The sequence below is a fragment of the Dromaius novaehollandiae genome, chromosome 8 (genome assembly GCF_036370855.1).
Source record: "Dromaius novaehollandiae isolate bDroNov1 chromosome 8, bDroNov1.hap1, whole genome shotgun sequence".
Lineage (NCBI taxonomy): Eukaryota > Metazoa > Chordata > Aves > Casuariiformes > Dromaiidae > Dromaius > Dromaius novaehollandiae.
Window position 1 is genome coordinate 24,179,496 of NC_088105.1, and position 26,426 is coordinate 24,205,921.

Genomic DNA, 26,426 nt, shown 5'->3' on the forward strand with positions numbered 1-26,426 from the left:
AAATTGAAAAGTCTTTTTTGATTAGAAGTGATGGGTTAATACAAAGACTAGGTGCCACTACTGCTTATAGCACAAAGCTTATGACAGTGGATTAGTATTTTCATTCCCTGAAAATCTCATTCTGAAGAAGTGTTCAATATTTAGGTCTTGCCTGAAATAAATTTAAGTTCAGAGTCATATTTGTTGTCTCCATCCTCAATCCTAAGCACTGGCAGCGAGTTTCAGAGTATGAAATGGGTAGCAAAGGCACACCGTTGTTTGCACACAAGGCAGAGACTCTAGCCCTTAAACTTTCTAGCTTTTGTCTAGGTGTTTTATAGACATTTATACTTACACATACACAGTGAAAAACACATCCCTCTCTGATGGGGTGCAGAATGGAAAAAATATTAGAAATCTACACAATAAAATGTAACCCTTTTAACCTACAAAATATTGTTTATATGCTTATGCATTTCTTGGCGTTTCCTCAAATACTTCATTTCCAAAATTCGTAACCTCAAAGTAACTTTCTCTACATTATTTCTATTATTTCACTTTGAAAGAATTAGCATAAAATGAATGCTTAACTTAAGGTAATTGTTCACCTCTGTCATTGCGTTAATTATGGAAAAGTGCAGATAACACTGCTAAAAAGTTGAATTCATCAACCAAAACTATATGTACAGTTACTTGCCTATTTAACTTTTTCAAACAGCTTTCAAATTCATGAAAAAAGCTTTAAAGAAAAATCTTGCTTAATCTTTTAAAAAGTTACTAGACTGCAAGTCGTGTGTGTCAAATCCTGGCACAAAATGTTCTTCAACCTTAAGTTATAGAGTCCTGATACAGACTTGCTGTAATTATTAACAGAACTCAAGCCACAGGGCATAAATCAGTCTAGTCCAGTTTAATCACATATACCGAGGCTAACTCTTTGGGGACCATGCTAATGCCTATAAAGCTATTACAGAACTGAAAATTAATTGAAACTAGAGTTTGGAAGAGCTACATATGGATTTTATGAAATATACTGTTCCACAAATACTGGTTTGCACATAGATGCAACTAATTAGTTTAAACTAAACATTTCTAGAATTACATAAAAAGTAACAGTTATACCACATTTGAGTTCCCTGAGAAGAAAGTGTTCGAACTACAAAGGTCTTTGGAATGCAGTCTGTACAGTGAATAAACACAAACCTCTTGATTGCTATGGCACAAGCATATCTGACTTCCATGTTGATCAGACTTGCTTTAGACATTTTAATTCATACTAATCCTTGCTCTCCAAAAAAGTGGCAATGAAACAGGAGCAAAAGATGACATGAGTTTTAGTATTAGACTATTTTCTTTGAAGACTTTATTATTACAAACTGGAACAGAGTCAGCATGCTTGATGAAAACGAAGTCATTAAGAACATAGTTAACCAGATCTATTAACCCACAACTGAGCCTATAGTCTTGAAAACTTTAATATACTACAAAAAGTTTTCAAGTATATATTTCTGAAAAGAATGTTCCCTGCCCCCCCCCCCCAAGGCAGATCTTATGTTTAGTGGACATGATAAATTCCAGGAGATTTAAGACTTCAAATATAATAAATGAGCACACAGCAAAAGAATGAGCAAAATCAGGAACCATTTTATTTCCATCCAGTTTTGCAAATATTAAGGATGGTATTACTAGAGCTCAGTTCACCATTATAACTTATGGAAATAAACTATCTCTAGAAGAAACAATGCTTATAGTGTTCTTCCATTTTTCCCACCCACATACTCGTAAGTTGTGTGAATATTTGGATTGGTTTAACTGCACCTTTCAGTCCCTATTCACGTACCTAATATAAATCTCCTTCATCTTCTCTCCCCAGTCACCAAATTACAGCAGTTGGGGGTGGAGAAAAAGCATTGAGACAGTCAGAAAATGAGAGGTTATAAAAGTGTTAAATAGCAACATACACTACACTAACACCTGATATCCCCACGACACACAGAAGACAACTTTATTACTATGCCATGTTCTATTTGCCATCATTCTCCATAAGGATCAATACTATAAAATTATTTGTTGTCCAGTACATGTGCACAACGCTTATTCCAGATTCTTCAGATCTACAATCCAGTTTCTAGGCAAACATTTCACTTTGTTTTCACTATTTCGAAGACAAAATACTGAAGCTGGTTTCAGGTATTATCTAAGTGGTTTTAATAGCAAGATTCAGAGGACCTCTTCCACCGTTACAGAGTTAATGCTCAACACTTGTCAAAAAGCTTTAAAAAATTAAATTATTTTGAAAAATGATTTTCATTATACCCCATGCAATTGAGCTGCTCAAATAGTTTAAACTCTTAATTTAACATATTCTAAGTTAGTGGAGAGTTCATATTTAGAAACTAATCCCAGATAGTTCTTGGTCCTCTTATGGTAGGAAATTAAACTATTTAAAATGATCACCATCAACAGAAAAAAGTTCCCATAGGTGCAAAACAAAAAAAAAAAAAAAACACAAAAAACAAAAAAAAAGAAAAGAAAAAAGAAAAAAAAAGAAAAGAAAGTATATACACACTCACTGTAGCCAGGCAATCAACTCTTCCATTACAATACTATCGTAAACATTTATTGACTGCGTTATTTCAATCAGGAGAACCTGACCAATAATTCATATCTGCGTATTGAAACATACGATTACCTGCCAAAGGCAAAAGGAAAAAAAAAAAAAAAAAAAAAAGACTAAATACTTTTTTCTTGTCCAATACAATCTACTCAGCCGAATGCATTTAAGTTTAGGACTGATCTGTAAACTGCGTTCTCTCCTTCTCTCCACCTGTACAGATCTTTAGAGAGCTATTAAGTAAAAGGCTTAAAGGATGCACTGCCAGTTTCATTTCAAGCTTAGCACTTATCCGAGCATGCTTGTAAACGTTCTCTTACACGAGGTGGAAGTGTTTTTAACAACCTTTCTTCTACAATGAGACTATTCCGCTTTAGAAACTGACATTCTTCCAGTTCAGCAGGAAGCGATTCAAGATAGTTTCCAATGAGCTCTAATTGAACAAGATTCAGTAGCTGACCCACGCAAGGGGACAAATTCATCAGACTGTTATTTCCCAGAAGCAGAAATTGCAGCTTTCTGCACTGAAATAATCCATCAGGCAGCATTTCAATCTAGAAAAAGGAAAGAAAAGAATGAAAATGATGTACATGAAAATCTGTTAGCATAAATGCAGCTGCATGTTTTCTCCACTTACCAACTTATTTTAGGTTAAAAATAGTTTATAGAAGGACAAGGAAAGGGGAAAATTTTAGTGCTTCTATAATTATGTGGGGAAAAGTACGGCTTTACCTGCCTGAGAACACTATAATGTTCTTGTATACCTGTTTTAGTATGAAGATGCTTTGCTATGGGAAGAAACCGAGTCAGAAGCATGGTGGGGGTGGGATAAGAAGCACGTGCGTGCGTACAGGTGGCAGGGGAGATAAACAGGCTGTCTCCTAAAGAATCACTCAAGGAAGACCAAACGCAGATTCTGTGGAGACACATTAGCATCTCCTAGTGTTGCGAAACCTGTACAAGCATTTACCCATGCAGTGCGGTTGTAACTCAGTCCTGGTCTATACTACAGGTACAACACCCCAGAACAGCCTTACTGAAAGAGAAATGTGAACAGAGCCCTGCGCCACAAGCCCGCACCCCATGCTACAGAGCCAGACAGTTCAGCACTGCTGAGGAGTTACCAGCTATAATTATTTTTCTCCTGCAACCACAGACAGATGAGCTGCTCAGAAACCAGCTGTTGATTCACTACAGCTTAGTTTGACATTTTAAGGTAACAATTAAAACTGCATGTTTCCATTAAGATACTAATTGGGTAGACAGCTGCAGGGAAAGGGAAGATACATTTCAGTCGCCATCCAACCTATACTATCTCTATTTATGAATTGGAGCCTTTAAGTTGCTGCAGACTGGGACGGTAGTTACTCGGTATTACACGAGCTTTGATGATACCGAAGTCTTAGTAATCAAAACTAACACCGCCACCACCTTTCAACTTTACTAGATTTATGCTCACCATGAGCACTACAAAAGCATTTTGAACCAGACACTGTTCTGGAAGAAAGGTTAGACTAAGATTTTTTTTTTTTTTTTAAAGCAATTAAAAGTTGTACTTACATGGTTTTTTGTCAAAGCCAAGTACTGCAGATTGGTCAGATAACCGATTTCTTCAGGGATGGAAGTTAGCTTATTATAGCTAAGATCCAAATAGTGCAACTTTTTACAAAGAAATAGCTGCAATGGAACATTTTTAATATTATTATAATTTAGATACAGTTGTTCCAGGTTTGATAGTGCACCAATCTGCACTGGGACATATGAAATGCTGTTGTGCCACAGTTTTAGGCAAGAAAGGTTCTTAAGATGTTGAAAACTAATTATTTCCTCCACTGTTCTGAGATTATTCTCTTTTAAGTCAATTTCATGCAAGTTGTTTAGGGTAAAAATAGAATGGGGAATGCGCTCTAAATCACAGCAGACTAATTCCAAGGTTCTCAAGTTTACCAACTTCTTCAAGTTATTTAGCACTATCAGTTTATTTCCCTCATTGTTGATAGACAAGTGTTGTAAAGAAGGCAGAAGGTCTGTAACCACCTGAGGTATACGGGAAAGGTTGTTTTTTAAGTGAATGGATCTCAGGTTTTTTAGCCCCTGAAAGCTTTCATTGTATATGGAGTTGTGATGATCTAGCATGAAATACCCTGTTAAGCACAATTCCTTCAGGTTTTTTAGATGAAAGATCCAAGGTGGAATCCTCCCCATCTCACTAGATTTTAGACGCAATGTTTTCAGATTTTCTTCTAAAAAGCTCATTGCTGGATAATCCACAGTTAGTGATGAATGATAAACATTGAGTTCTTTGAGATTGACTAGCTGGGACACAGCTGGAGGAAGCTTGGCTTCAGGAATAAGTTCCAAGCTTAGGACTTCTACTTCTGTCAGTTCAAAGACACTGTCCGGAAGACCATTTAACATGAAAAGGTGAAGTTCAATCTTGTCCTGGGAATTTCTTATTAGTTTGTTTTTCAGTTTTTCCACTGACCATTGGTTGTTAAGATTTATCTGTTTCAGTTTGTTCTCACTCAAATCAGACAGGAATATCGAGAATCGTTGTGAATAAAGAGGATCGTATTGATCAGCCAAGTGGAGGATAAATGCGAAGTCATTCCTTACATCAGGTATATCACTGTAATTACTTTTCTCTCTCAACTTCTCAAAAGAATATTGCTTAAGTGAACTTCTTAACATCCACCACAAACTGTAAGTACAAGTTAAGCCATAGAAGATAACTAAAACAACATAAAACGAAGCCAAAACTTTAAAAATTTCTGCTAGTGAATAAACACACTGGTACCTTTTGTAGCCTGTAAAGGCTTGAACATCAACTATACAATCAATTTCAAGTGTAATAAAGGATAAATAATAGGGGACATAAATTATTATTATTACAAATACAATAACTTTGACTATAATCTGCTTCATATACACTGTATATATGACATCCTTCTCTTCAACATGTACTCTGAATTTCTTCACTTTTTCAAAAATAGCTTTAGCTTGTTCCCCTTCTTTTTTGTCAAGAACACTCGAGGAATTTTCTCTTCCAGTTGCTTCCAAGCCAGGTTGCGTATATGGCAGGGACTGTCTGCTCGCACCTACATCTACTGAGTTCCCAGGTGATGAAACCACTGCTTTCGATTTGGCTATTGGCAAGCTCCTCACAGATTGCTCAGCAACTGTTTCTGAGAGGGCACGTGTTGTCCATGGAGAATCAAAACACTTCTGAAGAATGGCTACAAAATGCTCAAGCCTGGAACTTGTACTAGGATAGTAAAGCCAGAAATTACTGCAAGCTGCAAAAATAAAGGTATGCAGAAGCACTAGGTATGGAAAAAACTTGGCAAACCAGTGAAGCTCTCTCTCATAACATACTGCATCAATATAGGAATACTGCTGCCGATGAAGATCATTCTGGATTTTAAGTGGGATGATTATTTGTGCTGTGGAGCTAGAGGACATGTTAAGGTTTGTTTTAACTAAATCCCAAGGCACGGCACAGTGATTGTCAAATTCTAGCTTGCAAGGAAGACAACACAACACTCTGGTTTGAGTAAGCTGGAGAGCCCCAGCAAGCACAGCAACTAGCAGCATTATCATGGTGAGGTAATACCAGAAGACATCCCACCATGGTTTCAGTATGTGGTAGGATGACTGGGCATCTGCTAAGTACTTGAGTTCTGTTAGCGTGATCATGACTTTCACCTGTGAGAGAACAGCAGCTGGTGTGATAGGAAAAGAAAAGACACAGAGAATTGTTAAAAGCAGTTTATCTCACTATTAAACACTTGCAGTTTATCATTGTTTTCTCAATTTTAAATATATGTAACACTGGCCTAGCATCCAAAGCATAGCAAAAAGATTCAACAACTCCTGATACCTAACCCTAGCCATTATCTCATTTTTATTTTAAGGAAAATTACTTAGAATGCAAGAATTTAAACAAAGAGTGAAACTAGCCCCAGAAATTGAGAAATATATTTGACCAAACGTTTTGGTACTGTTAAAGTAAAAGTAACAAGCAGGTCAAAGTTAAAAAAAAGTGTTTGTTAGAGATATTACCAATAGTTCTCCACCTCTGTCCTTAAACTGAACTAGTATTAAGTATTATAATAGCAGTATTAAGTATTATAATAGCAGTATAAGTTCTATTTCTCTTCTGAGAAGACCTAGAATCGGAGCAATGCATTAACATGATCACTCTTGTAATTTAGGATATTCCATGGATTAAATCATTCCATCCAATCAGCCAAGAATAAATAGTGCATAAGTTCTAAAACAGCAGTTTTCCATCACGTATTATGTGCAATTCCCCATTTTGCCCCACCAAGAGAATTACATATACTGATGGGATGAAAAATTTAACTTTGCAGCACAACTTATTATTGTCTAATATTTTCATTCATATATGAATGACAATGCATACGTATATATATACACACACACAAAGCTGATCACCCCTCAGAAACATAGGTTCGACAGCACTCGTACATTTAACTGTTAGAGCAGGTATTAAGAAATGAAACAAGGGAGCTGTGATGCAACAGCTTAGCATTTGTGTTTGTGGCTAATTCATGCTAGTTGAATAGCTGATTGAATAAGCTATTTACTGCAATTGATAAACTGTAATAAATATTTATGAGCTTAAATATAAGTGTTATACCTAAGAGATTCATACTTACTTTACTAATTAAAGAGAATAAAATACACAGCACACTTCAGTCAGGAGGTCTACACCTTTTAAAATTCCTTGGACATGCCATCTTTGCATTTGTCTTCATTCTGGTTGGAAAAGCATTGAGTAAACTTCAGTAGGCGAAACCATTACAAATAAAGAGCAGACATTTCAGCTTTCATCAGAACTGTTGTCTTACTGCAGACATCAGGACCTGTTAAGATCTGCATTGCTACAGCTACACAAAGTGGACCAGAACATCCTCAGACATGATCACCTAGAACAGAAAGTCAAAGTCGTGCATGACCCAGCCCTATTTCAACTGGAAAGTAATGTTTTTTTAGCCAAATGAGTAACGTGAAAATAATACAAGCAATATGCAAGGCTTCAAGCAGTTCAGTCATAATTTTGATATATCAATGTCTGGCAGAGAAGTAACAGTTTTCCAAAAACAGAGGCCCATATTTTACTTTCTGAGCAAACCAATAAAGATTTGTCCAGTGCCAATGGCAATACCACAGACACTGCCAGCTTAGAGGAACCTTACTGTACAGTTCTGCTCAACAGTACAGATACCAAAGAACGGTTCTCTCTTCTGTTTTTGTCAATATACTCTTACTGCAAATTTCAGATCCAACAAACAGAAAACTGACAAGCTGCTACAAAAAGACAAACATCAGGAGTGAGGCAGCACTGTATTCTTATCCTACATTCACATCTGAATGGCAAGAATGGCCCCAAATAAGTGCATTTTCCTTGCTTTGACAGCACTGTTTTGAATAGCACGTGGAGACTTACCAGGCCCGCTCAGCCTACAGCCACTGAAGGAGGCCAGGTGGTTACTGTACACTCCTGCAGGGAAATAAAGTATAAGATCATGAGGCATGTGGACTGCAGTAGCTATTCCAATAGCTATTAGAGTAACAGCTCATTATTCCTTCCATGGAAGAGGGAAGGGAAAAGAGGCAGCAGTAAGGGAAAAGAGATGGCTAGCTCCAAAGGTCTATTTCAAGCCTGAGACTCTACAGAAAGGCTTTGGCACATCTAGACTAGACTAATTTAAGATGCCACCCCTCCCAAATATTTAATTGGTCATCATCTGAAAGTTACTTTTCCTAAAGTAGAGATGAAGTAACGGCCCTTGTCGTTGTCCCTATCCGAGTGCTAAAAGCTACACAAGCTCAAGTGGTTTTGTGTTTACATAAATAGTTACTAGTCCTGCAGCTGAAATGCTCTAACCTTCCTTGAGAAATAGCAACTTTAACCACTCCAACTCAATCTGCAAAAGCACATCTGCAAATACATTTAAAATCAGTTATTTTTGTATAATTCTCTAGGGTTTGAGTATAAATTCACAGGTGTAAGAACAAGGAAAGATACTGAAAACATCAGACACCCATTCAGCAGTGAACATCACCTGGATATTGTCTCAACTCACGTCAGAAGTGCTTGATTTGAATGGAAATGGAAGAATAAAAAGTAAACTTGTCAGTTCTAACCTAGAATTAAAACCACTGAACTGAAGGAAAGATTTGGGATCCCTGTTAACCAAGCAGCTAAAAACACACCTTAAGGGACGAACATGCAGAATAATGGAAAGAGAAAAATAGGAGCAAAAAGGTATAAACAGCACAGATTTAACAAAGAAAACATTTAAAAGTCAAGATGATCACTGAATTGGCTGAGAGCTTAAAACAGTACGAAAGGTCTAATTAGCATGATGATAGAAGTAATTTTTCTTCCTGACAAACGTGGGCCTCACTAGGGACTTGGGCAGATCCCAATATTTTAAGACATTGTTTTTATAACTGTTTATTAAAGAAAGTTTAAAATAATACAAGTTTAATAATGCATATATGTACTTTGATACGTTGTAATATTTTATCTTAAAAGGCCACAGTAGAAGTATAGTTCACTGACTCCTATCTCATCTGAAGATACACATGTAATTTTTCTTTTTTCCAGAAAGAGAATCTACGGGATTCTTAAATATAAAGGCTGCTTTAACACTTAAGATTAATTTTATATGCCACAGCTGCTTTACTTCTTATCTGACACCTACACAAGAAGACAGTCTATAGAGCTACAGCTCTGATTGATAAAAATATTCCTGCCCAGAAAGGGTGCACACATGCATGCGCACATGTATATTCTTCCAGGAATGGACTTTACAAAGTTAAAATTATACTAAATAATTCTAGCAGTGCCTGTACCTAACCCTGTTTGTATTGAGTTCTCCTTCTGCTTGCTTTCTGTTGCCAAAGCCTGATTCAGAGGACTATTGACTATACAGAGTGTCTGGCCTTAAAAAGAGTCCTCAAACACAGACATCTCTGAATTCAAATAGAAGGCAGACACTTCAAGAGATTTATCATGTAAAAAAGGCCAAAACTGGACACAAAGAATGTTATATGAATATCATTTTTATATTTGCTTCCTCAGTATAGCAGCAGAAGGTTTTTAACTATTCATAACAGGCTCACAAAAATCCAAATCTATCCCGTGAGATTAAAAGAGTAAAAGAAAAAATAACACGAGATATTACTTACATATATCATGTCAGACTTCCAGATAAAAAGCTTTTGGTAAAAAATCCACAATTCTGCAAAAAGCATTTCCAGCCAAGCAATGTGCTATTTTGAGTATGCAAGGAGCCAAAGGTGTACCAACTGGCAATACAGTTTCCTGTGCATTCTTACATAAACATCCCGCCTATGAGCTGAACTGCACTTTCCTATTTTGTCTTTCCTTTCTTTAGTGCAAGCTTTGAAAAAAAAAAATTACACAATCATAATTTAAGAATGAAGAACAAACTATTTCCTATCATATTTCAGTGGTATCATTAGAGAAGGGATCAAGAGTGGACTGTGATATAAAGAAGCAAGTTTCAGTGAGAAGTTTAACACAGCTGTCAGTTCCTACAAAACATGAATTGCCATGCTTCTCCCTTATTCTAAAATTTCTTTCAATAGAGCAGCAGAAACCAGCTGTAGAAACCAGTACAGAAATATAGGGAGGTAGAAGTACAGGAGCATCAGTATTGCATTTAGTCCTACAAAATAATATATACACAGAAATTAAAACACACTAAAACTATCTCAGTCAGTGAAATACTATAAAGATAAGAAAATTGAGCTCAAATCAGTTTCAATAAAAACACATTATATGTTTTTGAGCACATGCATAACCCAGCACAGCTTTATTGAGCAACACCATAATGCTGAAAAAGTGATTTGTTTTTATATAGATTAATTCTCACAAAATGAGACTGACCCATGTACTTTTCTAAGGTCTGTTTATATAAAATGCTTTCTTTGTCACCTCCCTGCTTTGAACCAGATAGCTGTTAGTCTCTATTACATATCCCAGAGAACAGGCCATGTTCTTTCTGTGGTTTTAGAATACTTTACAGTAAAAAGTATTATGTGTCACAGTATTAAATGTTTAAGTATTTAAAATCCTGCCTTGCTGATGACTACTTTTGAAAACCCTGCTAAACCAAGAATATTCATTACAGTTCTATGCATGTGAAATAAAGCTTACTATTAAAGAAGTAAACAGCATACAAAATAAGTGCAATATAAACATGAACTGTTAAAGATTATTTTGCTCAAGCCGGTTTTCTTAAAATTTAAGTTCCTCAATTCAAATCCTATCTGTATGCCAAGAGTGACTAACCAAATGGAATAATGCTGAAGTACAAGGGGCTTGCTAAGTTTTATCTCAAGCAGCTTTCAACTCATATCAAAGACAGAAAAGCTTTTCAAAACGGCCTAATTCAATTGGCAATTTCTCTTCAGAGATGAGACACAGAACTTTATCTCCTGGCTAAGCGATGACTTCAGGAGAGTTACCCTGACTAGAACTGGCCCTCAGCCCAGAAAAATAAAGTAATAAATATTACCATTTTCTAGGCAATTTTTAAATTACTTCAAGTCTTAGAACTCTGGTCAACAGAAACAAATCTCAAATGTGAATAAAATGATATAATTTTAAAAAATATCATCTATAAGCACCAGAAACCAAAAGATGTTGTTTATTGTTGCACTACTTTGTCAACTGGTCTCAAGTTTGATTACTGATTACATAATTTTAGGCACATTTAGTTGGGTATGACTCTGAAGCAAGACTTCTCCTCCCCAAAGGGCAATGAACTACAAAAACCAATACCTGACAGGAGGCTTTCTTTTATTTAAGATGACACTGCTTTTGTTCATTAAAGCAGGCAACTGGTGTTTCTGACACACTATGTTAATTAAAATAAATTTACACAGCTGAAGCGTACCTTGACAAGCATCCCAGTGACTCTCCTATCTTGCATTTTTCCCCCAGCGAAACACATCCATGAAGTTTTCAGCCAGTCGCTTAAGCCTCATTCTGTTATTCTGACAATATGAGATGTCCTTCTCAACTCTAATTAGGGAACAATAATATACTTAAGTAAATTTGTCCTACTGTTTTACTAATGAACTATCACAAGTGGTTCCTGAACTACGACACCAACTTAACTTCCAGCTAATTTAACTATATAATTTTTCTTCCAAAGCCTTGAGACAAAAATTAAATAATAAATTCAGTAATAAACTAATTTTGCAATCAATTTTGCTTAATGAGCTGTTTTGAGACTGTCCTATGGGATTCCTGGTACCCACTTAGTCTCATATGCACCGCACAAGTCTCCATTTGCAAATAGAGCCTTACAAATATTCCCAAAGAAGAAAAATAAATATATAAGAAACCTTATCCCCCCACTCATCATCTGAAACACACCTTTCTTGACTAAAATTCTTTGCCACCATCTCATTTTTCAAATGTCCGTAAACAGGAAAAAAAAACAGATACTGCAAAAGTTCTGGGGCAGGAGACTGCTATACATACTCTTAGCGAAGCGTTCACCACAACTGTCTCCTTAATTTTTTCAGCTGTTTATCAACAAGTGATAGAATACTTAATTCAAGCACTACATCTGATATACGGTCTTTCAGAATCTATACTTGGACCACTTATGCTCACATGCAGACTCAGTTTTACCATCTTTTGGATCTCTTGGATAGGGATTTATTTTTGCACCAGTACTCCACCGAATGCAGATCCGCACTCAGACAAGATTAGAGAAAGCTTCTTTCCAGTTTGTTCTGAAGAAGGTCACAAATGATAATCACACACGTATAATTGATTATCTTTTTGTGTTCAAAGGAAACCTGAAGACATTCCCAAACTCTGCAATAATCAGTATATTCCTCAAGCACAGGGTTTCAAGACTACAGCAACAACATTATTATAAGTTTACCATATCAACCTTTCAATTAATCCAGGACTAATTACATCTGTAGACAACCTCAACCATCTGTGCATGGATTAACCGGAAGCCTTGCCTTTCCCAAATACTCTGGCCATCAAGACAGTATCGCTGAACACAGTATGTGCAACACCAGTCCGCTGCTGTTTAAGAAGCGGTCCTTGCTGTCTAGAGAAAGCTGCTTAAACAGGACTTTTTTTTTTTTTTTTTTAAGGAAAAAAATGGTAATCATGATTTTAGTATAAAATTTAGTAAATTAGGCTACACTTACATTTTCACTTTACATGGGTTACTGTTCTTTCCAACAATTGCCTCAGAGTGAACTGCACAGCACATAAAAGGCTGATAAAGTTTCGCAGGACTAAGCAACTACTATCCAACACCACCACTACCATACCTGCAGCAAGCTGGAAACACAGATTACAGTGCAACAAGGCAAAGATATTTTGGATAGCTGGAAAACTATTTAAAAGCTTGAACATTCCTAGATTCAACACAAAAGGCCCTTCTTTGAGTAGGTGAAAAAAATTCTTAAAGGCAGTTTCACCTAAACACAGAACATCAGTCTTGACTTGTATTTCTTCCTTTCTCTGGTACACTTAATGCAAGAGAAATACTTCACCTTGCAGTCTAATCTAAACTGAAAATAAGCTTTATTGCAATTTCATTTGTTTTACAAGCACAAACCTCTCCTGAAACTTGACTGGGCAGGATTATGTATACCACATTATGTATTTCCAGACTATGTCTGCAGCACTCTACAAAAGACCATCTTCCTTGAATCATAAGCCAGTTAACTTGTGATTAAATAGCATCAATATGCAAGTATTAAATCTTCTCCCTATTCAAGAAAACCAGTATAGAATTAGTTTTTGGTAGTAAGATGTGCCACCGGGCAAATGCTCACCAGGGAGACAGAACATCTCCAGACATGCCGGTTGCGCAGGTAGGTAAAATTACCTCCCCTTGGGCCACAAGAGAAGGCGGCTTTTCATTACACGAACATGAGTGTTGCGGCCTCCTCTTGCCTTGAGAAGGCACTAACACAAATCTTCAGCCAAGCTGCAGTGGCTTTGCTGGACTCCATGGATTTATTTTCAACTTTTGTTCTTATCCCCTTAATGCTGTTCAACTAAAAACATAATTTGTAACTTAAACTTAAAAAAATAAAAGTAATTACCATCTAAAATACTGATTATAATAAATATGGGAATAAGCACCTGTTCATAAGAGTGCTTTGTACTGCTTATACAAAGAATCCAAATAGAAAACTCACTTAGAAACATGTTTTATTTCACCCTAGTGTTTAACTAATAATTGACTAATTTATTTTGTATTTTCACAGAAAACTTGTGCTCTTTTGGAAAAAAAGATTTTTTTAAAAAATTTGCTTCTTTCATTTACATTTCACATATTCCCCTTTAAGAGAGAATTTTAAATAGGAAAAAGTCAAAACACCACATTGTTATTACCTACCAAAACCCAGACACCCGGAAGCTCTGCTGTCAGGAATCTTCCCAGCAATTCCTAAAGAAGCACCCCAAATCCATTATTATATGAAAAAGCACTGGAAGATGTTCTATAATGAGAGAGAAAAACAGAAACAGAAAGAATACACCCACTATACAGAGTATAACAAACACAGAAATTGATTCTCTTCCTTAAAGTCACTTTGAAATTTCCTATAACATGAAAATAGGAGTGTAAAACAAAACAAAAAAACCCCACAGCCAACGAACAACAGAAAGCCCCAAATGCACCACACATCACCTAGATCCCTTTCACATGGCACCATCCAATCTAGTCACATCTCATTTATTTTCAACACAGAGGCTAGTATTTAAAATGAAGCACAACTTTCTTTTAGGTGGCTTTTTCCCCTTTTGGCCCAACAGCATTTTCAGGTAAACCAAAATTCCAGCACTGAATTAAAAAAGAAATAAAAATAAAAGAAGAGCATGCATTTCTACTATCGGGAAGTCTGCTAAAGCAACTCTAGACTTCTAAGAGCACAGAGAATTGTATTTTTAAGTTTTGTCATTAGAACCCAGACTTCCCATAATGAAGTAAACAAATTAATGCAACAGAAAGTCAGTTCATTTTGGCTTTAAAAAGTGGACATACCTACAAAAGCAGGATCAGCTCCCAAGCTATAAAAAAGGACAAATTTAAAAATAAATTTAAAGCCAAGCACGTTCAAAGAATGCATCAAGGAGCTCCTTGTAGACAAGCCTACCTTCTTTTTGAAATGTTAGTGGATTTATGTGAAACAGGAATGAGAGACCATTGAGATATCAGGTTCAAACAGCAGGCTGGATATGCAGGTTTGTTCCCCCCCCCTCCCCCCCGATTAAGGAGCCACATCTCCTACCTGCCACATCACTGTATTTCAAAGACCCTCATAAGTCAAATTTTGTTGGCCAAATCCATAAGTCAAATTATTTTCTGACAGCTGTCCAAAACAGCTTCAGCTCTACACATATTGCCTTTTGATCACACCTTGGACCAAGTTACAGAGATTATCATACCAAGTTCAAAAGAAAAGATGTAAAGAACATGACAATGCAGAAAGAAATAAGAGCCTTGCACTTCCAGCTAATTTTTCAACTGTGAAGAGTCGCAGCAGAACTACAGGAGTCTCAGCAAGTCTGCTGTATTTGTGCATCACTGTCTGATGGGACAGACTTGTGCCAGCATTACCTCTAGATACATATTCACCATCCCTTCCTTGTATCAAAGCCAACAATCATGCAAACACCAAGGTGAATTTGTTCTGCAAACTAATCTCATCCCATGCAAAAAGCAAATAGTTCTCCTCCGGATCAGCCTGTAGAACAGCTTCACGTAGTGTCTGTCCACATCCTCAATGGGGAGAGCAGATGTGCTCCCTCAGCTGCGGTAAGGAGCTGTACTAGAGTATGAATATCAAATTACCCTTTCAGGACACAAGTTAGTGTAAACGCTAAACTGGCCCACCACCTGCACAACCATTACCACCAGCTGAAGTGGCTAATCAGGATGGACAGATATGCAGAAAGAAGTTTTAAGAGACTGAAGTATACAATTTTATGCCTACCATATGTGCCACCCAGAGAGATACTGTCCCAGCACATTCCCAACCATCAAAGGTATTTAGGCAGTGTTCAATCTACAGAGAAGAAGCTATGTTATTTGTCATAACTTTTTGATTCCCTTTTATGCAACCGGCTCCAAGAGAAGTGAGATAGATCACCCCTCCCACATACTTCATCCCCTCTTCTGCAAAAAAGGTGTGACATTGTCTGCATCTACAAACAAAATATTTAGTTGTGCATTTAGAGTCAGTATGAGTGTGAACTGTTTCCATCCTCATTGTATAGTCTGTCACTTGGACAAAACAACAATCAGATTATTTCAAGTAGTAAACTATTACATTCTGGTAAGTAGCGAAAACTTGCCTCACGATTTTGCACACGAACAAGCTAATACCTGCCCATCTGTTTCACAAGGGCAAGCTATAAGAACTAATTAACAACCAGTTAGCAGAGATGAACAGAAAATTGCTTGGTTTTGGTTTCCTGAGTAAAAGCCTATTTTACATTTCTAACTCATCTAAGGAGAGAAGTTTGTGTAGAAAGGGATCCCCCTTTGAGCTAAAAAGACTAACAGCCAACCAGACTAACAGTATCTGCTCTGAGCAGAGAACAAGAGAACGTGCAAGCAAACAAATCTATGTCACAGCAAACAAACTGAAAGTAGTTAAAATAGGACTTTTTCAAAAGTCAGCAGACTAGAACTTGGCTAAAGGGGGAAAACTCTCAGCTTTAGTGTGGACACTTTGCCTCCATCTCTGCACAAAGGCAAAGGCAAAAAAGAAATGGAAGAAACATTTAACATAGACAAAAGACCCTGGAATAATATAGTCAAATTATCAACACCATCCTAAAATGGCTCATGCTATCACAAGCCCAGAAACCATACAGAAAAGGAAGCACCATCTATATCAAAAAAGGAGAAAAAAGTCCAGTTACAAATCCATTATTTTTTCCTTCAAAAATGGCTCTAAAATCCAGCACTAAACCAAACATACAGAAGAAAAAGGTAAGCAGAGCTTGCCACACCAACGAGATGTGTTTCTTTGATAAAGTAACTGGTTTTCTAGACAAGGTAAGTGCAAGAGATTTGATCTAGATCTCAGAGGAAACAAAATAAAACCCCCAAACTCAGAGTGATTCCATACTAAATTAACTGAGACAAAGCTGGTAATTTTACAGAATTTGCAGAAGGGGAGACAGGTCACAGGCTGAAGAAGGAACGATTAGATTAGGGAAAAAAGATTTTGCACCTATAAGGACGGAGCAATAGGAAAAGCATAAGATGCAAAAACATGCAAATGACTAATTTTTTTTTGCTGTAAATCATGACTCATTTCTTGGAAGCAATCAGAAGAAGGGGGGGGGGCAGCAATCTACCTGTACTATTCTTTTGTAAGAATATGAACCACCAACAATGACGCAGCCCTAAGAACAAAGGCTGTCCTACATTAATATCACAGAAAATACTTCTACATTAAAGGATAACACCCCTGTACAAAGTCCATTTGGATGGCCAAAGAGCACTATCATCCCAGCTCAGAAAAAGCCAACAACAACAAAAAAAATCTGAACTGCAAGACCAAATGCTGAAAGGAATGGTGACTCCTAAGAAATTGGACTAAAAGGAAGCAGTCTTTCTAGCATAGGAAAAGGATGAGTGAGAATACACTGGGGGGTGGGGGAGGGAAGAGAAACAGCATGGGAAACACATCTGCCTCCTCAGGACAGAAATGCATAGTCTATCTGTGCTCAGCTAGTGCTTATTCAAACCAGCGTGGGAGGAGACAACTCTCTGCAGAGATGACTGCGGGCATGCCATGCAGGCAGACACTCCAGCCCAAATGTGCTGTGCAAGATACCAGGGTAGCGGTGCAGATTATACTCTCAAATGATACCTAAAGAGGTAAAAAACAGGCTTCCTTTGTTGCTTCCCTCACCCCCAATTAGGTTTTAAAATCCCTACTGCAGTGCTGAAGACAGAGTTGCACACCAATACTACAAACAGTCCTTACCTCCAAGTTCCAAACAAATCTTTGAGAAAATTTGAGCAGCAAGTCCGAAAACTCACCTTAGCTCTTCACCCATTTTTCCCTAAGAGAAAGATGTACCAAAAGCAGCCTCAGCAGATCCAGACTGGGACTGATAATCTGTGGCATGCTGTACTTTTTATGCCTCTCTACATCCTACACAGCAGTATGCTGCAAGTCCTTCATCCCAGGACTAACATAGCCACCTTTCAGCAGTACAGAGAAACCTTTCAACTGCATGAAGTTAGGTTAAGATTTTCAAGCTCATTTTTTCTGCTTTGTCATTCTTTTAACCACATTCTTGGGTCTTCCTCATGCTGAGGAACACAAACACAGAACAAGAAAACGCAGGTATCAGCAGCATCCCTCCAGCATTCGAAAGGAAGCCTCAGCAGTATCCATTTAGTTCTGCATACCAAGATAAGTACTACAATAGGAATTTAATTTTTTTTTACTCCCTTAGTTTCCAGAAGTCAGATGCTCACTATCTTCATTCATTGTACTGTCATGCTCAAGACATCAGAAAGCAAAGCAGAGGAAAATAACACGAGAGAATATTGACTATTTAATGTTACAGGGCTTCTCTACCAGCAGATTCTTTCATCATAACATAGTTTATTATCTTCATTCTTCAAGGGCAGTAAAAGTACAGAGACCAGCAGCATAAAACAGTTAATACTTAATAATAATAAAAAAATCTTTCCTTGGGAAAATGCAGGGAGTTGCTCAAAAATGCTTTGTCTCTTTTCAATAGACTGATTCCTGGAAAAATTATAAGTGGCCCAGGGACCCTAAAAATATCCAAGACATGCTTCGTGAGGTTACAGGATTCAAGTCTGAAATAATGATATATTCTTGAAGGCAGAAGCCTTGAAGTATGTCCACACACTTGTCCTAGCTCTGAATTAGTTTCTGAAGTACCAGCAGCCATACTGCTGTCACAGCAGAATTCTTCGTGGACTGCAAAGCCCACTCAAGATGTCAGTAAGCATCTGGGTCAGTTTTGCAATCTATGAAGATACCATGCTGCTCTAACTAGACTATCAACATAGTATACATTATATGGTAACGTAATACCACAGGTAATGATGTATTAACTACAGCATGTACATGTTCTGACTTGACATTTCTAGATAAAGAGCCTGTGAGGATTACAAACAGATAAAGACGGAAGCAGCCAACATTTTCCATACATCAGAAGTTCCGCTAGCTTTGCTCCTAAATGCTCCAAGGGCTAAGGGGAAAACGTTTCAGAGCACAGTACCAAAATCTGATGTTTTGCATATTCAGAACCTCCATTTTACTTAAGTTTCTTAGGTCAAAGAACTGCTTTCTAATACAATAACCATGAGCAACCCAGTTAATAGGGCTGTTTACCCCCGATTTGCTGAATAGCTTTCGGCAAGAAATTTCATTTCTTTCTACCTCAATTTCCCCAGCTGTAAAATTATAGTAATGTTTCTCACCTTCATAAAGTATTTACATGATGAATTCTATATAGTAATAGCACTTAACTTAATAGGTAATAAAAGAAGCTCTTAAAATTAATTCTGTTGGAAGTACACATGCTATTAATCCTAACAGAGGTCCATCTCAGACAGTTATCATCTTTGCTTAAACTCCAACAAACTCAAATTTATACTCTTTTTTTCTAGTTAAAATAATCTTGATGTTCTAAAATATGAACAGTTATCTAGTATTATAAGTTTAAAAATTCCAATGTCTGTACAAAAAAGGAAGCTGATGTTTTTTCAGTATTAATAGACTGCCAAGACCAAGCAGTGTCCTATCAGGATAACAGATGTTAAGAACAAATAGAAAACATGAAGTGAGATCAGAAGTCAAATATATACCAAATATATTCTCTGTATATGCCAAGATAATTACTACCACACTCTAGCATAGCTACAGGATTTAAGGACAGTCAAAGAAAAAGTGTTTGGGTTTTAAGTTTTCCTGATGCTGCGTAAGTTTTACGAAGTCTTTCCAGAAGACTTCCACAAACCACAGAAAAGAATTTAACTGCATCTAGGAAAATATAATTATCAGGGCAGCCATATAGAAACATTTGATTTCACTCTATTAGTTCAGACATTGGAAAGCTGATTCAAGTTTTCAGCAGTGGCTAGTATCTCTTCTTAGAAGAAAAAGCATTTCATCTTGTTTAATAGGAAAGACAGCCATGCTTGAAAGCCAGCTTGACAAGATGAAACACTTGATTTTCGATGTTCAGGCTAAATAGCTAAGAAAGTGATGAGAATAAGTAAAATCTGCAGTGTGCATCTATATATACGTAAACTCTCCTGAAACCCATCTTGCTATAATTTTAATGATTTCTCCCACCAAAGTCAAAAAAGGAAAAATTTCTGAAGCTCTGCAGTCAGATATAAGCTCATCTGAAATAGAAATTTGATAGGTTTTACTAGACCTCCAGTGGGGAGTGTGCTGTCTGCACAGTCATTTCAACCTCTAAAGTATCTTTCTGTTCCATCTATACTATGCATTTATCAAATGGACAAAGGGCCTAGCTATATTGGTCTTTTTCTTTGAATAAGATGAAAAGATTGAAGGACAAATTTCACATTATTATACAAATTACACACTAACGCCTAAACACAACTTTCTACAGTTTCATGATCCCATGCTATCAGAGAGCTAAAAGCAGCATTATGCATACCTATCAAAAGCATCTCCTAGAACTATGGTAAATTTCTGAACCAAGTGCAAGTGATCAGAGTTGAATGCTACATTAATCCTGCTTTATTAACTGAACAAACGCAAAATTAGCTTAGTACCTGTATTCACTCTTTATACTTCATCAAGTCCAAGTTATATTATGCAACATATATAATCTTCCACTGCCCCAAACTTTAACAGCAGGCTGACCAAGGAGATCTAACAGCTAGCAAGTTTCTTTAGATAGCTGCAGTATTACATGAACAAAAACATTTTCAGTAACTTCAAAAGTGAGAGTCAAGATTTTACCATTACCAAAGACAATTAAGAACTCTGGGGGAAAAAAAAAAAAAGATCACTTGAGCCCAGTGTTTGCAAGAAACTGAACACTAGTTTGAAGCAAAGCCAACTACTCTTTTAACAACTCCAGTTCAGTAAAGTCAATTTGAAATATCCCATCTCATTTCAATTAAACAATGTTTTGGTGCTTTTCTGACTTTCAGTCAGTGTCATTGCAAAGTTAATATTTAAACAATGTTAATATTTAAATAAGATGCTTACTCAGAAAACAGTTGTCCTGCAGTGCAAATGCACTGGCAAAGCAATAAAAATCATTTTCACACTTCCATTTTTCATGGGCTGGAAGTATGAATTTATCACACTTGTTAATGATTTAATCACAGTCTAGAAATAGACAATTTCAAATAAGAATTTTCAAATGCACCTCTCTTCAAACATTTCAGATTACACAGCAAAAATACCAACATTTTGGTTTCATTCAGAGGAAAATTATTTTAAAGAGTAAATGTTTCTGTTATTGTTAAAGTCTGAATTTGCAGTTGTTGAATTCCAGCTCAGTAGACATATGTATTTGCGTGCAGAGGTTCTTTGGCTACCAGAAAATATCAAAATAAACATCTGGCAACCTGAACTACTCCTAGAATACTAATAGCTTTCTCGCAAAACTAAGTCTCTAAGGTCTGAGGATCAGGTGGATGGGTTTGCTGGGTTTAAACGAGAGCTTTTAAAACAAACAAACAAAATCAGCATCACTTTAATTATGTTGGAGTGAACTACAGTATTCCTTACTATAAAAGTGAAAGTTTGTTTCCATAATAAAGGAAACTAAAACCACAGCTTAAGTTAATATCTCCCAAACAAGTAAATCATGTTTATAACACAAGTCAAACACTGTCTTAAGTCTATTAACAATCAGCAGCAAAAACAAATAAATAAAAAGTGTTTTATTACCAAATTCTTTATCTGTATGACTGGATTCCTTATTGACATTTTTAATCTCTTCAGTTTCTTACAGTCAACGACATTCTCAACATAAGCATGAGAAACTTAATTCTAATTTAGAACATCAGAATTTACACAGAATTTGAGCACTTTCCATGGAAGTCTTACTCTCATAAGACTAATTCTGGGTGTGTGAACACAGTATTTTGAAATGCAGTGACATCAACAAGAATTAAATTGAAAATACTCCATTAAAAGTCCTTTTCTCCACAATTCCATTCTGATTAATGAAAGACTATGGAATTCCCTGCTGTATACAAGAAGGCAGCATGCCAGCATTACACCCCCAAACTGTATTCTCAATCATTTTCCCATGAGAACTGTATGGTCTACATTCTTTACAATATACTACACTCCTAGAAATTACAGTCATCCTATATCAGTAATTTTAAATCAAATAATCGGAAAAGCAGCTCACCCATATTATGGAACTTCAGCTCGGTATTGAATTACAATTTGATTTTGACTAGTCAGGATTTGAATTCAAAACTAACTTGTTCTGAACACAACCCAACCATAACCACAAATAAAAAGAAGTCTACATTCCAAGTCTGGGACAACTGATTTGAATGTATACACAAGATAGTTTATACAAACATGCAGGTTAGTTATTAATAACTTAGGACTGCATGATTCATAACAAGTGTTCTGACATTAATGTATCTGTTCAACTACATTGTAATACTAGGGTAAATAAAACGCAGGCCACAGCCTCTCAGCTGTATTTACCCACTACCACAAAGTGCTGCTGTAAGTTTGTGATGTGTGATTATTCACTCTGTACAGGATCTAAACATTTATTAGACAGGGCATACACAGCTTATCTCCAGTTGAGAAGAACCAAGCAAGTTATTCAGAAGTTATTAGCAAATTAAGAATACATCTATTGCTAAAAATACATAATCAATACTACTTAAGCATTTCAATTACAGCATATTTAAAAATTAGGATATTAATTCCACTTTTTTGTGCTCCCCTGCCCTGCCCCCTCACATGGCTACCCACAGTATCTGAACCAATTACCTTTACAACCACAGCAAAGTAACTACAAGAGTAATTTGTAAAAATAACACCATTCGCAAGACACCATTTGAACAGCAGTTATAAAGATGCCTACAGAAAGGCTAAATACAGCCTACAGGTTAGAGCAGGCAATACAGACAGCAGTGTGAAACATTCAAACAGGCATTGTAGAGACCAGCACAACCCACACCTTATCCCCTCAGTCCTACCAGTAGACACCATAAACTGAAGTAGTATTCCTAGAGCCACGCAGAATAAGTTGGCTTAGAACCAAGGGTTTCAACTCCTAATCCAATGAATATTTTCGCAACGTGTGATTATGGCAAGAGCCATCTTATCTTTCTCTACCTCCAGCATTGCAGGCACAGCAGTAACGCTAAAGGAACACAAGGTATTTTTTCTCTTTTGCATTCAGAAACCCACTATAATATTGTTCTACACAGCTCATTTTACAATGCTGAATTACTGATGGATGTTTCATTAGCATTGCTGAACCCTGCCTAAAATCTACTCAACATGTTTTCATCAACTTCAAAGAGCAGTTGTATTGGTAACTTGCAAGAAAAGAAAGGCAATTTTCTTTTTCCCCATGAGACTCCCATTTTCCTGAGAAAGGAAAAAAGCACAGCCAGACCAGCAACTTTTCTCCCAAGAGTGCAAGGGAACAAACACATTAATGTACTCCTATAATTTCTACAAGTTTTGAATCCTCCCTCCTCCTCTCCATAAAACTTTGAGAAGGAAATAAAGTTAGAAAAGTGAATAGCTCTGCTAAGATAAAAAGGAGATTAAAGAGTCATAAGTAGAGTTTTGCAGTCTTATAATTTTACTATGTGGGGTTGTTTGTTTTTAAGTAATTCAAAGATACTTGATTAATCACTTTGGAGTGCCCCTTGGTTAAGCGTGCAGTTTTACTTGCTATTAAGAGCTACCGTTCAAAGCAACCTTCTAGATGGTACTTACTTCATTAATGAAAACATTTTCAGGATAAGGTTTAGGTGTTGTCAACCCATACAGCTTTTGTACCTATAAGAAAGCATCTCCTCAGAGATATCTTACTAGCTTTCAGCCAACTTTTCAAACGGTTTTAGGTGTCTTGTCGTTTCAACGGGACTTTCCTAAACACATTTAAAACTCAGATCTTCCTTTTCAAAGGAAGCCATATTCATGACGGTAAAACTCAGTTACATTACACTAATGTAAAATTCAGTAAAATGTAAAATATTTGCTAATGTAAGACTGACGAATATTTTGTTATCTAGCTATAACAGTGATTTAAACACTCAGGAAAACCCTGAGGAAAACTTGTAGCCCATCCTAGCCATTGCTCCTATCCTGGAGACAGCCTCCTTTTTGAACTCACTTCAATGTTTCTTGCAGCGGTCAGCACCAGACTGAAGAAAAGCACTGCTTAGTTTGGGGAAGTCATCTTTTCCTGCACAGTCAGCTGAGTTACACAGAGCAAAAAAAAAATGTGTAAAATATAAAATACATAATAAATTTTATTAATGATATCCTATAAGATTTCAGTACTTTAACCTGGGGCTCTTTTTCCCCCCCTCTTGAAAGTGTAAGAGCTGAACAAGTTGGACCAACAAGCCCCAGACCAGCTGCCCCTCTGCTGAGAGCCTCTGCAAGGCAGGAGTCTGAGACGGCACCGGGACGCTGAAACACGTCCTTTACCTGGTCATTTCAGTAAGCAGGCAAGGAAGCTGAGACTCAGCACAGTGTATGTGCTTGAACACCTGAAACCACAAATGACCACATTGGTCCTAGTTTATCCTCTCGCTACCCTGAAGTTTTTTTCTTTTTTAAACTGGCCACATTAGCTGCCACTTCAAACACAGCCTACCTGATCAGCATAATTAGCGTCGGTTTTTATATTAAGTTTCAGGGAAGTCAGTTCCGATGCTTTAATTGCTTCCATAGAACGGGGTAACTGAAGCCTTCACCGCAGGCGAACCCTTGGCCGGAGCCGGGGAACGGTCCCGCCGCCCCCGCCCGCGTGGGGCCGCGGCTAGGAGCCACCGCGGCGGGAAGCCCCTCGCTCCCCGCGCGGGGCCGCGGGACGGGGCAGGGGGAGCGCCCCGCGGCGGGACGGGGCGGGGGGGAGCCCCCACCTTCACGGGGCTCGGCGCGGCCCCCCGCTCCCCGCGGGCAGGTGCCGCCGCGGCCCGGGGCTCGGTCTCGGCCCCGGCCCCGCCCGCGGCCGGCGAGAGGAAGGAAGCCCGAGGCGACCTGTAGCGCGCCGGGTCGCCCGAGGACACGCGCAAACATCAGTTACGCAAATCAGCGGCGGGTTTTTCTCTCTGGCTCCACCCGCGCGGCAGCGGGGCGGCTCCGGGCTCCGCCGCCGGCACCGCCGCGCTCCGGCTCCCCGCGCCGAGCCCCTCCGCAGCCCGCGCCGGGCAGGGCAGGGCGCCCAGCGGGGCCGCGCCGCGGCTGCGGGGAGGCGGCGGCGGCGGCCCGGCCCCAGGTGCGGGCCCGCCCCGCGCCGCCTCGGGAGAGCCTCGCGGCGGCCCCGCCTTCCCCGCGGGGAGAGCGGGCACCTGCCAGGGGCGGCCGCCCCCGCTTACCTGGCCGCGCCGCCTCCCGCCCGCTCGCTGGGCTGGGCCGTGCCGTGACCCGCGCGCCGCGCCGTGCAGCAGCAGCAGCAGCGCCGCCCGCGCGCGCGCCCCGTCCGCGAGGCAAACCGCAGCGCGGCGCGAGGCACCGGCTCCAACCGGCACTTCTCGGATCAGGCCCCGCCCCCTCCACCGCCGTCACGTTACCGGCGGCGCCAGCCAATGGGGGCGCGGCTGGAGGAACCGCTGACAGGGCGCGGGCGGGGGAGGGGAGGGGGCTTCAGGAGACAAAAGCGCCCGCCGCGCCCTGGGCACCGCCCGGCCGGGCCCAGGTCCCGCTGGCGGGTCCCTCCCGCGGGCAGGGAGCTCCGCGCTCACCTGTGCTCGGCTGAGGTGCTGCGAGGGAAGCACCTGGCAGCCCCTGCCGCCCCTCTGTGCGCGGCCGCTGCCCCCCTCGGGGGGGGGGGGGGGAAGGAGGGCCGCCATCACCCCGCGTCGCAGCGCTGTCTGGTCACTGTTTTTGGAGCCGGTGGGAGCCTCCGGAGCTGGGCAGCGGGCAGGAGTGCAGGGACACGGCAGACCTGGCAGGCCAGGATGCTGCAGGAGGAGGGAGAATGGCCAAAAGGGCCATAAGGCTCCCACGACGCTCAAATTTCACCCGCGATTTGTGGCCTAGCCACAGCCGTGAAATGCCCCTTCTTCTGCCCACGTGTGGTCATGGAAATGGAGGCAGCAGCCTCCTCGGGCTTTGGCAGCTGAACAAATCAGGCTGCCCAAAAGCAAGAGGTGAAATAAGTGAGAAAACAATTATCACCAGCAATTAAAAAAAAAATAAAGAACATGACACTTGCAAAAAGCAAATTTAATTATGGGTGTGTTTGTAACTCGGGACATATTTTCTGACTACCAGGAGGCCTCTGCTGGGACGCTGCCTCCAGTTTTGGGTGCCGAACGGGGAGAAATCGCGTGTCCTGGAGTGACTGCAGAGGAGAGCTGAGTAATGGTAAGAAGGTTATGAAAACAAATCCTGTGAGGGCTGGTTTGGAGGAAAAGGGCTTGTCTAGTCTAGAAAAGAAAGACTGGGAACACCTGGACTATTACAGCATAGTTCTATTCAAAGTAAGTTTAAACTCTTACTAGATCCCACCAGGTCCAGGAACTCTATATATTCTGCAGCAATGGTAGTCCCATTC

The 26,426-nt window shown here is 39.0% G+C and overlaps 1 protein-coding gene across 8 annotated transcripts; it reads right to left on the bottom strand.

The window, feature by feature from the left end:
* Positions 1-1,603: 1,603 nt before the first annotated feature.
* LRRC8B (leucine rich repeat containing 8 VRAC subunit B) lies at positions 1,604-25,427 on the bottom strand. Of its 8 annotated transcripts, XM_064515952.1 has the most exons (7): positions 25,246-25,427; positions 14,044-14,146; positions 11,554-11,681; positions 8,067-8,120; positions 7,276-7,375; positions 4,154-6,315; positions 1,604-3,147 (listed from the first exon to the last, which is right to left on the bottom strand). In XM_064515952.1, the coding sequence occupies exons 6-7, from the start codon at positions 6,287-6,289 to the stop codon at positions 2,875-2,877; spliced, it is 2,409 nt and encodes an 802-aa protein (XP_064372022.1). In that variant the 5' UTR covers positions 6,290-6,315; positions 7,276-7,375; positions 8,067-8,120; positions 11,554-11,681; positions 14,044-14,146; positions 25,246-25,427; the 3' UTR covers positions 1,604-2,874. The 8 variants fall into 8 exon arrangements, with proteins under 8 accessions (XP_064372022.1, XP_064372023.1, XP_064372024.1 ...); XM_064515953.1 differs by lacking the exon at positions 14,044-14,146; XM_064515954.1 differs by lacking the exon at positions 11,554-11,681.
* Between the last annotated feature and the right edge of the window lie 999 nt (positions 25,428-26,426).